The 17,704-nt window shown below is 41.1% G+C and overlaps 1 protein-coding gene across 1 annotated transcript in view; it reads right to left on the reverse strand.

The window, feature by feature from the left end:
- Window positions 1-17,704, reverse strand: part of DNAH11 (dynein axonemal heavy chain 11) — a 317,894-nt gene that overhangs the window by 125,811 nt on the left and 174,379 nt on the right. The window contains exons 46-54 of the mRNA XM_079931174.1: window positions 14,492-14,696; window positions 11,682-11,847; window positions 10,785-10,887; window positions 8,878-9,117; window positions 7,198-7,359; window positions 6,734-6,927; window positions 2,718-2,880; window positions 1,672-1,795; window positions 1,110-1,252 (exon numbers count right to left, since the gene is read on the reverse strand). Of these exons, the coding sequence (XP_079787300.1) occupies window positions 1,110-1,252; window positions 1,672-1,795; window positions 2,718-2,880; window positions 6,734-6,927; window positions 7,198-7,359; window positions 8,878-9,117; window positions 10,785-10,887; window positions 11,682-11,847; window positions 14,492-14,696 (1,500 nt within the window). The remainder of the gene's footprint in view (window positions 1-1,109; window positions 1,253-1,671; window positions 1,796-2,717; window positions 2,881-6,733; window positions 6,928-7,197; window positions 7,360-8,877; window positions 9,118-10,784; window positions 10,888-11,681; window positions 11,848-14,491; window positions 14,697-17,704) is intronic.

Here is a 17,704-nt window from a genome sequence, read left to right on the forward strand (position 1 = left end):
TCTGTAGTTGTGGCACACGGGCTTAGTTGCTCCGTGGCATGTGGGATCTTCCCGGACCAGGGCTCGAACCCGTGTCCCCTGCATTGGCAGGAGGATTCTTAACCACTGTGTCACCAGGGAAGTCCTCTGTTCCTAACTTGACAGGTGTGGAATACTAGAAGGAGCAGCAAAGTAGTAACTTTTCTAGGTTACTAAGCATTACTATACTAGGAAGTCTCAATTTTCCATATTAGCATTTTCAATTGGCTTTCTGCCATGAGTGTGGAGGAGCTTCTTGTTCTAATACTTCATCCTTCTTGCTGCTCTTATTTGGTTATATTATATTCCTATATGCTACACTAAAGCATGGAGTAGTTTCTGTGGAGGAACCCTGGGTTGAGCCTCAGATCATCTGAGTGATAGGCCATAATTATTTGCCCTGAAGTACGAACATAAGAGTCACTTCCTTAACTCAAACTCTTCCTCTGCTCCCTTAATGATTTACAAAACCCTTGCTTCACCCCAATTTGCTTTCCCAGCCTGATCCACCTGGTTCTTCCTACAGGAATTCTCCATCCCAGTCATTTAGAGCTATCTGGGGTTTCTCCAAATATGTACCGTGCATTCCACCTTTACTCTTCTATAAATGCTATTTCCTCTCCCTGAAAGTTCTTCCCCACCCCATCGCTTCCCCATGAATTCTAAGCCACACTTGACACACAGCACATCACTTCCTCCAGGAGGGTCTAGTGCCATTAGGAAGGATGCTGTATGCCTCTGGAATCACACAGCACCATTCACACTGGTCCCATACTACCACTATTTGTGGTGTCTCTTGTCTCCTGTAATAGTGTAAGTTCCTCAAGGACAGAGACCATGTTCAGTTCACTCGAGGAGTGCAATCTGCTCAGAGCAATGCTTTGTAGGAGCCCAGCATCACAGGAAACCTGAAGAAGGTGCCCTCCAGACACTCATGGAAAAATGCAAATGTCCTTTCAAAATGAATGACTGGATGTCCTTACAAAATGAATGAGTGGAATTCAAACTTCTCATATGAACTGCAAAACAGAACCATAGCAGAGTTCTAACAGCATGTTTAACTAAATGCAAATAAAGCAAATGTTTCTTACTTTCAGCTGTAGTTGCACCCGGGCCAAAAAGAACTTCCAACAATTTTCTCTGGAGTCCACCATGCCCAGACCATGAACTTCACTACGAATTCCAGAAATTATCTTGTCTACATCTTCATCACTGAACAGATCAGGGACTTCCCCTGCCCCCAAAGGAATGAGTAGAATTATTAAAAGACTGCCACAATTTAAATTTTATACATGACTTGAAATGCTTTATAATACAAAGTTCACCTTTAAAGAGTTTGAAACAGAAACGCAATTTTTCTTTTTGCATTTACAAGACACACAACACACTGAGGACAAGCTATGACGAATCCACCCACTAAACTCGCCCATGTAGGAATAACATTTACTTCACTGAAGGCCTCTCCAAGGCATCTCACATCCGCAAGCAGACTGAGAAAGAATATACTTCAAATTAGTTAGGTTTATAGGTTTCTCCTCAAAGAATGCCCCAGCAAACACCTCAAAGACAAATTATCTCTATTTAAAGTTCACTGAAACTACAGATCATTTGTCTTTGGGGAAGATCTTTCATGAAATGTGTTGATTTAATCACCTGATGCCAGCAAGTCATTAATCAGCACGAGAAAGCTCTCATCTAGAACCTGTGCATCTGTCAGCAGGAACGCAGTGGGCATGTTCTTGGCTCCGGTTCTGACGTACAAATTGGCAAGATCTACCTGTAAGGAAAGGAGGCCATTATTCACGCTGTATTAAAATGCTGGTGTGACGTTGGGAGTGTGTGTGCGAGGGCTAGGGAGAACTGAGGCGCTACAATGGGAGGGCTGTGTGCTGTCCTTTCCCCCGTTTACATATTCTTTCCTCACAGTGACCATCTTCTTATGGGGGCAAACAGCATGACGTCACCTCCATTTCTGGCATATAATGATGAGTATCGTGTTTGTGGCCTAATGGAGCCCAAGACGCAAACAGGCTCCTGAGAAACAACTCCCTTCTCTTCCAGTAAAAGTGAAATGCAGTAACGCCACTGTCAAGCAACGCAGTTAAAAGAAGTTTCTGTCTCATTTCAACAGCTGTCTACTTCATTGGCTGGTGTCTTATGTAGTTAGTTTTATTTAGTAATATTGAAAGCACGTGGTTTGGTTTTTTTTGCTTTAAAATAGCACTCGCCACAAACTCTAAGTACTATTTTGTAAGTACTGTTGTAACTCAAAAGCAAAATTTTAAAAACACGTCAGAGCTTCTTGACTGTGTTCCCATCATATTTTATTTTCATAATCTGCTTCAAAGTGGAAGAAATCTCTTCGCGCTTGTTAAAAAAAAGTAAAAAGAAAAGTATCTTTTTTCCCCTCACTCCATCGTATGGGGCCATGAATACTGCTGATTATCAAGTATGGTCAATGCAAAAGAAAAAACATGTTTGTGTAAGCAAGTATTTAATAAAATATTTTCTGAGCCAGTTCTACAGGCTTATAGGCTTATATACCTATAAATGTTGGTAGCAATTTGCTATTACTAATCTGACCATGAAGGAGAAACCGCCAACTAAATCCTCTAAAGAGCTTCCCCCCCCCCATGGATGACGGGAGCACTTATATCCTAGGGCAGAAGGGGTGCGGGGATGCCCATCACTGTACTTACCCGAAGTTCTTGGATTCCAAAGCCTTCGGTCAGAGTGATCTGGAAGACCTCGAGGCTGCAAACGTGGGCCGCCAGGCGGGACAGGCTCTGCTTGCCACTGCCCCCCACTCCAATCAAGAGCGCGTAACCCCGAGGAGCCCGCAGGATCCGGCTGATGCGACACCTGGGGAGAGGAAGCACACCCCCTGCAGATGATATCCAACGAGCCCCGGGGCCATGTCTGTTTCGTTTTTCACATATTTAGATACTAAATTCCGATTTTCATGTCAGACTTTCCGTCCCTGTTCCTGTCTTCCCATTAAACAAAGATGCCGCCCAAGTCTGCCCCCGCATCGCTTGCCTAACAAACCATCCTGGTTAATGACGTCTGGACTCTCACTGCTGTATTACTCTCCACCAGAAAAGGACAGAAAATGAAGACGTGGCCTTTCATCAAAGTGTCACATTTTCCTGATAAGCAAGAAAGATCCTAACCTCACATCAGCATCCACGTACAAGGACATCAAAGGGGGGATATTTTTGGGCCAGAAACCTTTGCTATAGAATTACTGTGGAAAGAATGGATTTGTTCAAACCAACACACACCTCACGTGTGACTTGCTTCATGCATTTTAAACACCTGCCTTTTTGTATGATTCTTAACGTCCTTTGCACTAAAGCTTTCCCTGTGCCTCGAGCTGTCTAAAACATTTACTGAAACTGTTAGAATCCCAGAGTTACATTTCTGGCGAGGTCAACTAATCCCTGTTCTGTATTACTGAAGAGATTCTCAATGCTTAAACTTTTGATACTATTGCTATATCTTACAGTTAGGAATAAGTTGGCTTTAACATGATCAAAATATGCGTTTGGTTGAAGAAATTTGCCATAATTATGTCATAAATATTAAGAAAAATAACAAAACAAAATATAAGCATATTGAAACCCAAATGCAGAAGAAAAAAAAAACCAAACAAAAAACCAAAAAACCACACTGTTGTATTTGCTCTCAGCTGCTTTCCTGAATGAATTTAAACTTCACGCCCTGAATGCTCCACATAGATTTTTTTTTTTTTAAAGAGTGCTTTTTGAAAAAATGAAGTTGGGGTCACTTATACAAGGACCAACACATGTGAGCATTTCCTGAAAACCTTCAATAGCTGAAAAGACAGGTTATCTTTCCAAGCTCAGCCATCGCATTACATTTTATTTGACAGGACCACACAACAAGACCACCTTGGGAAAGCTCTGAGGCTACTCTAACACGAGTGACACCCCAAGTTACAAAGCAGGGTTGTCATTTCATTTTAATGTGTGCTTTGAGGTCTGCACCTCACCAGAGTCTCTCAGTGGCAAAAGTCCCTTTCTACAACATTCTAGGAGGACACTCTCTGAAATCATCTCTGACACTGAGTAAATCAGCTTCTAGCTCATAATCCCTGATCAAAGTAATGGCTTTCCCTTTAGGTCACCGAGAACTCTGTATTGAAGGATTAGAGGGGAAGACTCTTCAGCGCCAATGGGACATCTCCTCCACCCGAGCCACGACAGACGGTCACTGTATACTAACCCAACCAGCAACAGTATTACTAATAACCCACTTATCACCACGGTCAGAGATTCTAACTGAAGCTTCCTGTCTGTGTAATCAGAGGATTGCAACTGCAAAGGGATCGATAAAACAATCAACACCTCACATGCTTATAATAACTGATGACGGGGAGACCTCCCAAGTTTTTCTTAGGCACTTGGGCTCAACATTTAATCTGCTCAAATTTTCTTCTGAAAATTGAATTCTCCACGTTTTTTGGGTCTGTTTGAGTCGCCTTCCTCACATACTTCCTTCTTTCTTGATTTATTTCATTATTTTAATCTTTGCCCAAATATCACTTGTTTGAAAAGCCAGTGTTGTTCACTGAATGGCTTCCCCCCAGACTCATATATTGAAGTCCTAACCTCCAGTATCTAAGGATATAAGCTTATTTGGAAATAGGGTGATTGAAGAAGAAACTAGTTAGGATGAGGTCATAGGGGAGTAGGGTGAGCACCTTATCCAGTACGACTGGTGTCCTTATAAAAAGGAGAAATTTGGATACAAACACACACAAAGGGAAACTGCCATGTGAAGATTGGAATTAGGCTGTCACAAGCCAGGGAACTACCAGAAGCAAGGAAAGAATTCTAGAACAGATCCTCCCCAGCACCTTCAGAAGGAGCACAGCCCTTCCAGCCCTTCAGATTTCTTGCCTCCAGAACTGTTGAGACAATAAATATCTGTTTTTCTAAACTTCCCAGTTTGTAGTGTTTTGTTAGAGCAGCTCTAGGAGACCAGGACAGCCACTGAGAAATAATGGTGACTAGGAGAACAAGATTGGAAGGAAAGATGCAATCGACTTCCCACATGGCAGCAGCAACGGCAAGCTGTTTAGACTTTTCAACAAATCCTGTCATTCCCGTGCGAAAATCTGACCCAAAGCTTCTCACTGCAGTTAGAATGAAATAAACCCCGCCTCCTCTGGTTAAAAGGAAACACACTGTACACGTGAGGCCTGTGCCCACCTCCCCATCTTGTCATATACTGCTCTCCCCACTTCGCCAGGATGCTGCCACAATGACCCTCTTTCTGCTTTTGAACGTTCAGTCTTGAGGCCACATGACATCTGCCCATACCTAGAATGTCCTTCCTCCAGATCTTTCCATGCCTAGCTCCTGCGTATCATTTTGATCTCACCTTAAATGTCACCTCCTCACATAGATAGCCAGTCTCTCTTTGGGAATCCACATGTTTATTTCTCAGAGTCAATCAATTTTATTCCTCAGCAGGACATACCACTTTCTGCCATTTTTCTCACTTGCTTATTTGTTCATATCCGTATAAATGCATCGCATCACTAAAACATAAGCTCGATTAGAGAAAGAACTAGACTGTCTTTGCTGCTGTCTCCCCAGTACCTCAGGCAATGTCTGACAGCAGGGGTGCCACAGACAGTCGCATAATCTGTGCACTGCACAGGATGCCCAGGCTAGGAGGTAAGAGCCTTGTCAGCCATGCTCTACACCAGGAGAGGGGCCTTTTTCTAATTTTCTACCCAGAAAACATGGCCCTCCCTCTTTTTTTCTAATATGCACATAAGTACTGAATAGGCTGGCAATGTTCCTCTTTAGCACTAAGTAGGCACTCAATCAACATTCTTAACCAAAGAAAATCAGTTTGAGTCCATCCTGCCTCTGCCACTTACGAACTTTAAGACTTTGAACAAGTCACTTACCTTCCTCTTTCTTAATATTCTTACCTAACAGAGGTACAGTAAAAGGAAATGAAATTATGGCTCTGACAGCACTTCAAAAAGTAGTGTACCTTGTAAGACCTTATTAAGATTGTGACATAATTTATAGAGACACTTAATATTTTTTAAAGGATCCATGACACCTAAACCTATTATTATTTATTTATTCATTTATATAAAACTCATCTACTATTATACAAAGAATTACGTTTGATATTCTTGTATTTGCTGAAGGTAAGCAATAAAAGCTCTTAGTGACCTTCTCTGAATCAGGCCCATACAGTCATAGTTATATAAACTAAGAAGATTTGAATGACTTTTTGCAGAAGATAATTTTCTCATCTAACTCAGATTATCAATTACTTTTCTTTAGTGTAAAAGTCAATTTCCTTCCTACATATGTACATTCTTGAGGTCTTCTACAAGTTGCCTCTGGCTTATGACATGGTAAGTGGTGCATTTACTGGGATGTGACATATTTACGTCATTTAAGAGGGTTGTGGCTTACCTGTGTTTTTTCTTCTTGTGTTGTCAATCAAGTTTTCTTTTTTTCTTTTTTTTTTTTGAGGTAACATTGGTGTTTAACATTATTTAAGTTTCATGGAGACACTTAGTTTTATACTGTATGGCAAACAAGAAGTAAGAACTGATAGTTCCAAGTATTCAACAGATCACACTGAACAACAACAACAATTGTGGACACCCAGCCATTTTTACTTTGTGGAAAAGCATCACAGCCAGTCAACTCACACATGTTGCATGGCGTCTTCAAATAAAACAAGGTGCATGGCGGCATTGAGTTCGTTGTAGTTATCTAAGGCTTCGGTCAGAAATGTCCTCAGCACCTCCCAGTCTCTCATCGGCAGGTAACACGGGTCTTTGCTGCCATTAGCAAAATGGCAGTAGATGAGGGGCTGTTGAAGCAGCACGGAGCTGTCTACACCCTGCAGGAGGAGGAAGAGAAAGACACGGTCGTGTCAGTCTCCAGAAATGATTCATCTGGAGGCAGAGTGGCCTATGCAGGGAAAAGCTTGCAAATCAAACCATGAGTAGGTGGGTATGCTGCTCCCCAGTACAGGCCAACTGCACCCTGGGGTCACAGCTGTTTCAGCCAGGTAAGCGTACGCACAATTCATTCACATCCTTATCCCATTTCTGCCCCAATGCCAATTTGTGCCAGAGCAAACAGTGACCTCTGGCATTCATTTACTTACTTCAAAATATTTACTAGCAGTTTCCAGCATGTTTTTATGAAACAAATTACGATCCTTTGTGTCTATCAGTTTGTCTCCATAAACACGAGAAGATTCATGAAGCCACAGGCGTATTAAATCATTTGGACCCTTTAAGCACTCAGGAGAAGCAAATAAAATCCCCTACAAGGCAAGAGTGATAAATATTAAAACTTCAGAAGGTGGTGGCATTCCAAGATAATATTTCCTTTTAACGTTTTCTTTAACTGTGTACTGAATTTAGCAATACACTGAGTTACAAGAAGTGTTATAAAGAGTAGTAGATACATATTAGTAGTTGTACTCTCTGATAAGCAACATTTAAAAAATTAACTGTCATTTATACCCATTTTTAGGAATGCAGCTAACACTGTACTTCAAGAGTCAGCCTAGGAACTAAATACCAGATTTTAGAACTTGTACCTGCTGCCTTCAGTGAATTAAGTTTCCAAAACCAGGGTACAAACAGCAAACATGAAAGTCACAGGATGATTATAATTTTTACTCTAAAATCCTGTGATATCATTTAATCTAACCCGTTCATTTCACAGATGAAACATATGAGACCCAAAGTCCACTGCCTGAATTCACCCTTCATGGGTAGTCAAAGCATTTTTATTCCCCCCTTTCCTCAACACTGTCCTTCATATCTTGGATTCATATAGACCCAGTCCTCCTGGAGAGAGTCACTGTGCTCTGGGCTTATGGGACAACACCAAGGGAGTCATAGAGACTTAGCTGCAAAGGCTAAAGAACTGGTTGATATCAGGTGTAGCTGAAAGACTGGATATGAACTGTGAGAAGACAGGTCTCTCACCCCATGGTCTCCCTTCCCTCCTAAGATCAAAAATCTGCTTTTAAACACCACTTTATTGAGCACAGTCTTTCAGGCGGGTGCTAGAAATATCGAGATGAAAAGGAATGGTCCACGTTCTGCGGAAACTTTTGCCTAATGCGGTGTGAGTTTTAAAGCAGTTGTGGAGTGATTTAGAAAGGAGGGCTATAAAAGTATAAAGAAACAAAAATCACCAAATATAAAGAAGTCTCATGAAGTTTTCATATTCAATCAGTTTACTACTTCTGTCACAAAAGAACTTTGAGCCATAAATAACTCTTCAACTGCTTTTACTCTACCAAGTAGGCCACATAAGTTGGATATTTTCAGAATTCAAAAGTTTTGAATTCCTTCTTTGGAACTTCCTTTCTAAATCATATACATACATACTGCCCTTTTACCAGATAAGCAAGTTTAGTGTCAATGCCAAACCAAAATAATCTAGGAATTTAAGAAATTATAATTTCTCTTGATGCATGTTTTAAAACTGTATCACATACATATTAAAAAATGAAAAATTATCCCTCTTACTTGCACAGAAACACTCAAATATTTATATGGAATAAATGAAATAGGGAACTAAGATTTCTACCTTAGCTTCTGTTGCTAAGTCTCTAGCAACCTAAGAGGACTCACTACTCTCACTGACAAAATGGGACTAATAAACCTGCCATACTAACTTCATAGAGAAGTTTATGGTGGAAAATGAAAGAATACATGCTCAAGTACGTAGCATAGTTTTCGACTAAGTTCTATGAATGAGCGCCATTAATATTGCTATAATCAGTGTTCTACTCAAGACACATAACATGGAGCCACTGAGGTACCTGGAAGACGTTTGACAGGTCTCTCAGATTAAAGAGGTAGTGGAATTTAATGGCTGTGGGTAAAAAGTTGTGTGTCATGGTCTGATGGAATGCGATTGCTGCCTGTATCAAATTGGGGCCACTCCTGAGAACTGACGGACCAAATGCTTGCTGCTGGAAATGGAAATTCAGGATTTGGCTGTAGATGGTGTTTAGTGCATCCATGGATGGAAAGTTGAATGCAAACACTGTGAAATGTCTCTGAAAAGAAAAACAAATATAAGAGTTGCATAAAATACAAAATGTAATGGGACCAGTAGATTACAAAAAAAGCGGGGGGGACCTTATTTTTTCAACTCTTCCTCTATCCATGCCCATTGCCATGTGACTTGGTAGTGCCTTCCACTCTCTCAGACTTCCCAAAAGACTTGTTCAAGGCAACAGAAGGAGGTAGAAGTAACAGGGTACCAGTCACTGTCAGACGCTTGTGTTTCCACTTGCTGTCTTAAGGCTCTACCTCTGCAATGAATTCTACATGCCTGCCAAAGGATGAGAGACACGTGACACAGAGCCACGTTGTCCCAATCACAATCATTCTAGCCAAAGCCACCCTGAGTAGCTGACAGTTAACTCCCCAACATGTGAACAAGTCCAGCCAAGATCAGCAGAGTCACCCAGCTGAGCTTCAAGGGACCGCTCATAAACTAGTAAACAACACTGACTGTTGTATGCTGTTGTTGTACGTACGGTGGTGGTGGTGATGATTATTTAAAAGCTTACATGCACTCAGAAAACCTGAACGTAAATATTTACTGTAGCTTTCCTCAGAATTGCCAAAATGTGGAAACAACCAAGGCAACCTTAAATAAGTAAGTGGATAAACAAACTATGGTACATCCAGACAATGAGTATTATTCAGTGATAAAAAGAAATGAGCTATCAAGACATGAAAAGACATGGAGGAACCTTAAATGCATATTTAGGCTAAGTAAAAGAAGCCAGTCTGACAGGCGTAGAGAATGGACTTGAGGACACGGGGAGGGGTAAGGGTAAGCTGGGACGAAGTGAGAGTAGCACTGACGTATATGCACTACCGGATGTAAAACACATAGCCAGTGGGAAGCAGCCACATAGCGCAGGGAGATCAGCTCGGTGCTTTGTGACCACCTAGAGGGGTGGGATAGGGAGGGTTGGAAGCAGATGCAAGAGGGAAGAGATATGGGGATATATGTATACGTATGGCTGATTCACTTTGTTATACAGCAGAAACTAACACACCATTGTAAAGCAATTATACTCCAATAAAGATGTTAAATTTAAAAAAAGAAAGAAAGAAAGAAAGAAGCCAGTCTGAAGAGGCTACATACTATATGATTCTAACTATACGACCCTCTGGAAAAGGCAACACCATAGAGACAGGAAAAGGATCAATGGTTGCCAGGGATTCGGCGGTGAGGGGGTTGTGGGGGAGAGGGCTGAACAGGTGGAGGGAGTACAGGAGATTTTTAGGACAGTGAAACTACTCTATGTGATACTTTAATGACAGATACCTGTAATTATACATTTGCCAAAACCCACAGAATGTGTAACACAAAAAATGAACCCTAATGTAAACTTTAGACTTCAGTTAATAATAACTTATCAATATTGGCTCATCAGATGTAACAGATGCAGCACACTAATGCAAGGTGTTTTTAAATGGGTCACGGCGAGTATACGGGAACTCTCCGTACTTTCAGCTCATTTTTCTGTAAGCCTGAAACTGCCCTAAAAAGTCTATTAATTAAAATAAGTTTCCATGCTTCACCAAATGTCCAGTAGAACCATTCATCCTAATCTTTACCCCAAAGCACTAAGAATCAAGATCTACAACATGTGAGTATGATATTCAGGGGCTCTTTGGAGGAGAGCAGTATTCAACACCCTACCTGTAGTCTAGGATTGACAGTGAAACTGCCCACCATCGGATTCATGCAGGCAACATACTGACAGCTGTGGATTTCTTTAAGCATCACTTTCTGTCTATCATACCTGCAAGACAGAAAACAGAACCTTAAGTCCCAAAGCTCAAAATGACAACAAAACCCACCAATCCATAAAGGACTTCACAAATTGTTTCTTTCGATCTTTACAATCGCTCTGTGACGTTGAGCTTGTTAGCCTACCTGAGAGACATAAAAACTAAAGTTCAGAAAACTGAAGACTACATGGCTCCTTTGATGCCAGAATCAACATATGGAGCCGAATCAATAGGTACTATTACTGCTTAGAGATTCTCATGTGAGTTTGGTTAGAAACACCCACAGCAAGACTGGGGGACCGCAGACTGCAATGCCCAGATATTACCAGGTAGTTACATCCCACAGAAAATGTCAAGCTTCCCGTAAGTAATTGAGTGTGAGTTAATGCATTAAGGAGCTTAACGCTTAAACTAGACAGTTTACGTCTCTAAGATACTTTTCAACCCACTTCCTCCAAAGATTCAAAGCAAACCTATTCCATTTAAGATGAGCAACAGGGGATGCAAAGTGAAACCCAAAACGTATCATAGAAAACGCTCCTCAGAAGAGGAAGAAACGGGGGTAATTCCATTTTTTTAAAACATCTTTATTGGAGTATAATTGTTTTACAATGGTGTGTTAGTTGCTGCTGTATAGCAAAGTGAATCAGCTATACATATACATATATCCCCATATCTCCTCCCTCTTCTCTTGTGTCTCCCTCCCACCCTCCCTATCCCACCCCGCTAATTCCATTTTTAAATGTTTATCCATAGTCATAATAAGTAGATTTTGGTAGAAAATACAATACAGACAATTGCTTACCAGTGACCATAATCAATATGCTGTCGAATCAGAGTGTGGGGCTGAACAGTGCCATATAAGTCCACTGCAGGCATATTCATGTCGTCGATAAAATAAACCAATTTTTTATTTCCTCCTGGACCATAGTTACGACCAGCTTTTTTCTCTAGAGGTTTCTCAAGTAAATCTGAAACCAATGTATAATTCTGTCCACCAAATAAAGTGTAACCTTCTGTTTATATATAATAAAATATAAACATATTTATATATGAATATAAAATAGAACCTTAGTCCTTTTTTCTCGTTTTTCCTCATCCTCTCCCCATTTCACCCACTCTGTGGCTTCAAGTACCATTTCTCTGCAGGTTAATCCCAGAAACATGTCTCTGTTCACCACCTTCTATGTCACACTCTCCTCGAGCTCACCTTGACTCTCCTTTCCTAGAGAGTCAGTATCTGCAGCGTGATGTCACACTGGCCATCACATCTGAGACCACACCATTGCTGACCTTTGCCCCTTCCTTCCCTGTACCTACTGTAAAACACGAACCACTGCTGGTCCACCCAGAACCTGGTGGATCAGTCTTTCTTTATCAAAATAGAGCCTAGGGACAGCTCAAGAATCTCTCACACCTCTCTTCTTGGGCCACAGGGTGCAGAAGTACAAGAAGATACTGTATGTAGACATTATCCTGTGTATACATCAAATTACATTTCTTCACATGCGTATCTGACTTTGTGTCGGTATGTTTAAGAGAAACCCATGAGTATAGAAAATCTTGAACGGTGTGGATCTGAGATGTAGCATCTAATTACTTGCCGACTCTCTAAATGGACTATAAATAGCTTGAGGACGAGGAACTATACCATGCTCATCTGTATTCCTGATGACAACCACAACAAATAAGTAACTGTTAAAAGAACAAAGGAATGAATGAAGAAATATACAATGAATAAATTAACAAACCCCTCTTCCAAGCAGCATATGTGCATTTCCAAATGCTTGCTGGACAACAGACGCCTGTTCCCAAACTCAATTTAAAAAGCCTCTTCCCCACTCACAACCCATCTCTTCTTTTTAGACTTCTGTGCTCCTGTTTATAGAATTAACGTCTCCCAGTCAGCCAGAAGCAAAGCCTGAATTTAGTCTTTCCCTCCTGGTCCCTGATTGGCCCAACCACAGCCTGTACATGTCTCTTCCTTTTCACCTTTCCCTCTACAACTCTAGTCCAGGGCACCGTTTCATTTGGCTAGCACACTGCTCAAGGGGACTGGTCTCCCCACCACAGACTTCTCCTCCCAAAGCAGAGCCTGCATCTTGTCAGTTCCTTGCTCCCCAACAATGGCTCACCATTTCCTACCATATGAAATATGTTCTCTTCCACTTGCATCTCAGCTCTCTCCACAGTCACAGTGACCAACCATCCCAGGTTGCCTGGGATGATCCCAGTTTTAGCACTACAAGTTCCATATCTTCCCAGCCTTTGGCAAAGTAGACAATTGGTCACTCCATCTATAATAGAACTCCAACCCGCCACTCCAGCCTTTGCCCTATCTTCTGCCTGACCACTATGCTTCAGTCAACTTAGAGATTCAATTAATTGAATATGTCCCACAATTTCCTCTCTTTCATGTCTTTGCTTAAGCTGATTCTTCTATCCTAAGTCCCCTTTTTGCCTGCATACCACCCCATCTCAAAGGTCTGAAACCCTTTCTTTAGAGTACACTACCTCTTTCTATTCCTCATGCTAATAGGCAATGTCTAAATCTATTCATGCCTGTATCCCTTCCAAGAATTAGCAAGCTGAACTTTGTTCAACTACTGAATTGCAGCCCTAGTCTTCCATTTACAAGCGATAAAGTGATCCCTTCTTCTGTGTCTGCAAATGAAAAACATGTATTGTACACAGTGTCTGGAGAGAAAGTAGATAAATCATACATATTTGCTAAAGAAATGAATGAAAAACTTCTGAGTCAGCTTTTTAACTGTTCCAGTCACAATGATGAAGAAGACAAACTTGATTAAGAAAGAGATTACAGAAAAATCGTTCTTGGCTGAGTTGATGTCCGTGATAAGAAAATATGTTATTAATCTTTACTGATAGAGCTGAGAAAACAGCAACAACACACACAACAAGAAAACACGTTCAGGGCAACAGGTTTCCTACAGTAGCGGACAGAAGGGAGTTCTGCTGCCCCCATTCAGCACAGCCCCATTGCTGTGCTGGCCAGAGTGACAGAGTTACCACTATCAGCTCTTTGTATCGATATCAGTGCTTCTCTACTTCTACACATCTACTTCATGTGCCCTTCCAAACTCAGAATGCCCCAAATCTATGTGGTTCCTTTGATTACGCTGACACATGTATTCAACAGTTAAAAATTATTCTCATAGCTCTTCTAAAATTTAACTAACAACCTGGGGCCTGTCATTTCATCAATACAGTTTGAATGAACTTCCCCCTAAATCAGTCCCTTACTTGAAAAGGTAACCAGTGCACTCTTCCTGGAGTATATTCTTCTGTTGCTAGGGCTCCGTGAAATTGATTAAAGCTAACCAAATGGTTTAGAGGCAAAGCAATGAACACTGTTGACGTAAATTCTTGCTGTTCTATACAGTAATAACCCACAAAAAGCCAGGAGTGATATGGAAAGCCAAAAATCACAATATTCAGACAAAGTATATTTAGCCAGAATGGTGACAAGTAAAAATGCATCCTAAGCAAAATGTCTAAAGCCTAGCAAAAGTAATCATTTCTTTGGGCTGCATGTTCTGCCCTTGACAGTTTCTGATCTCTTGTTTCTCAAGTATGAACAGGAGGAACACTTACTCTGCAGAGCTGCCGATGTTGTGTAGTAGTTGAAAGGCACATGGGACACTGTATAAGCCTCGGAGAGACCTGCTAGTATGTCACCTACAAAGACTGTTTTTCCCACTCCAGCGTTTCCTACCAGCATCAGCGGCTGTCCTTTCTCAAGCAACAACTCTATGAAATATTGAAGACGAGTTGTCTCTGATGTGTGAACCAGAACTCTCTGGAGAGAAAAATAGAATGAGAGAAAGATCAGAGAGAGAGGCATTCCAAAATTTTGTATCTGAACCAACCCAGTCATTTTAGAATTGAGACCAAATGAATTCTTAGTTCTAAACAGCCAGTAGGAGAGATTCCACTTAATTTCTTGTTTTGAATGATCAGTTCAGACATCACAGCTTGAGAAGAGCAGCTGGGTAGTGCCATCAAAGTGCCACAGCAGAAGCAACTGATTTATATTTTCCAGTTAAGAGCTAGCACCGAAGGCTCCCTATCACGGAATACCTACACTCTGCCTAACCTTGTGTTACACATACAAGGGAATGCAGTAAATGCTTAAGAAACTGTCCACCACTCTTGAGGAGATGATAAAGCATGTGAAAAGCCAAGCCACAAACAATCAAAAATTGGTAGCAATTCCTGGGCCCAGTAAGATTAATGATTAATGTTCAAAATGATTAGGCACAATCCACGCTAAAGGAGTTCAGTGAGAGGAGAGACCAGCTTGGAGGAAACAGGCATTAAGTGAAATATTCACAAATCCAAGGCACTGTGGAAACTTACCGTGCATTGTTTTGTTAAAAATTCTCATAACATGTTTCTGTTTTGAAAATTGGCTATTTATTTAGATGCTACATCGTTTCACAAAAAGTTAGAGGTGGCTTACAAGAATACAATAAAACGAAGAATACAAGTAAAAGCCAGACTCAGGGAACAGAGACTAATATATAAGATGAGGAAAAGGGGAAGCAGACACAGACACGCAGGAAAGAGAAGCCTGCGTGGTGATTAAAGAGAATTGAATATGTCTTACATTTCTTGGTGGCCAAATTAAAAAGGGGATTAAAAAAACTACTTGCAGGATTTATATTGCTCATAAGAAAAACACATAAACTCTGTAATAAGGTCCATAATAAGGTCCATTAATAAGGTCCATTAATACCCATAATTAACACCTACTGAGAGCTGAGTATGTGACAGGTTCTATGCTGAGCCCTTTGCACGCATTACATCATATGACACTCATAACAAACCTATGAGGAGAGTTTTGTTATCATTTCCATTTCAGAGATGATGAAGTTAAAGCTTAGAGAACATTCATAACTTGGCCAAACTCATAGGTGGTAGTACTTAGATTCAAACTCAAATCTGTCGGGAGCCCACGCCCTGTCTTACCTACCACAAAGAATGCTCTGCTGATCACGGACTGTATACACATTACCTGATGTCTTGGTACCTCTATTTCTCCATATGTAAAAAGGCTAGTAACAGTTCCTGCCTTAGAAAATTTTCATAAGGATTAAATTAGTTAATCTGTGGAAATAAGGCACTTAGAAAAGGTCCTGACATATTATAATGTCATATTAGTATTTGCTACTATTATTGGCTCAGTATGGTTCTCCTCTAACATGTGAAGAGGTTTTTAATCAAATAGCCACATTTGGTGCAGTTGTGTATACAGTAAGATTACGAAGTCCTGATAGGTTCTCTGTTGAATAAAATGCATCACTGATAAGGTGCATCAACCTTGTGATACCACTTTTTTTGTCGTGTGTGTGTGTGTGTGTGTGTTTCTTTTGGTTAAGTACAAATCCTCAGCTTTCAACCACCTAGATAATACTGGTAGGTAGCTGAAGTCTAGACAGGCTGAGCGGAAACAGAGATGTCAAAATCTATAAAGCAGATGGAGCAGACCTTGCTGGTTGCCTCCCAGAATCCATCTGTCCACTTCTTCCCTCCTGCCAGAGCCCCACTTCGTTCAAGTCTCTGCCCCTCCTCCACACAACCTGACTCCTGCAATGGTGTGATGATTGTCAAAGCTTAACCTCATTACCCTGGCCTGAGACTGGGTTAGAGGTGGCATGTGACCCCTGGTGAATTGGATACAGGGGGCAGTCTGCTCTGGGGCTTCTGCAAAAAGTTTCTTCAGTCTTAATAAAAAATATGAGAAAGTCTTCTTTCCCCCTAACTTGTTTCCTTCAAACTCCTGGGACCACTGAGTCATCTTGAGATCAGGAGGGATACCAGTCTTCAAGTGAGGCCAGTGTCAAGGCGAGAAGATCTGAATCCTTGGTGATATCACCAAGTCATAAGGCCTTCCTACCTCTGAATTTCTGGTTTGTAAAATGATAAGTTTCCTCCTGGTTAAGTGGTTATAGGGTGAAATGTGTCCTCCCAAAATTCATATGTTGGAGCCCTGACCCCAGTGTCACAGAATATGACTGTATTTGGAGATAAGGCCTTTAAAGAGGTGATAAGTTTAAATGAGGCTGAGAGAGTGGGACTTAATCCAATCTGACTGATATTCTTGTAGGAAGAAGAAATTTGGACACACTTCAAGACAGTGTCCAGGGATGTGTGTATACAGAGGAAGGACCATGTGAGGACACAGCAAGAGATGGCCATCTACAAGCCAAGGACAGAGGCCTCAGGAGAAACCAAATCTACTAACACTTCAAACTTGGACTTCTAGCTTCTAAGACTATGAGAAAAATTAATTTCTGATGTTTAAGCCACTCAGTCTCTGGTAGTTTGTCAGGGTATCCCGAGCACACTAATACAAGCAGAGTAGGCCCCTAATTCAAAATGACTGGTAAAACGGAAATGTAAATACCAAGAAGACACACGGGGAAAATGCCATCATGTGAAGATTTGAGGGATGTTGCCACATTGCAAGGAACACCAAGATTTTCAGCGAACCACCTGAAGCTGGGAGAGATTTTCCCTTACAGCCCTCAGAAGGAACCAATCCTGCTAACACCTTTATTTTCAACTTCTAGCCTCCAAAACTGTGAGACAATAAACTTCTGTTGTTGAAGCCACCTAGTTTGTGGTACTTGGTTACTGTAGCTCCAAGAAACTCACACTGGATTTTCTTTTATTTCACACTACGTGCCTCCTGGTTAGTGTAGAAATCACCTGTATGCATCTCATACGGCACGACTTGAAATACTAAGCTCCAAAATCAATCAAAACGACGTGATGCTGAGAAAGAAATATAATGAAAAGCAA

This window comes from Stenella coeruleoalba (assembly GCF_951394435.1).
Source record: "Stenella coeruleoalba genome assembly, chromosome: 9".
In the NCBI taxonomy this organism is placed as follows: Eukaryota; Metazoa; Chordata; class Mammalia; order Artiodactyla; family Delphinidae; genus Stenella; species Stenella coeruleoalba.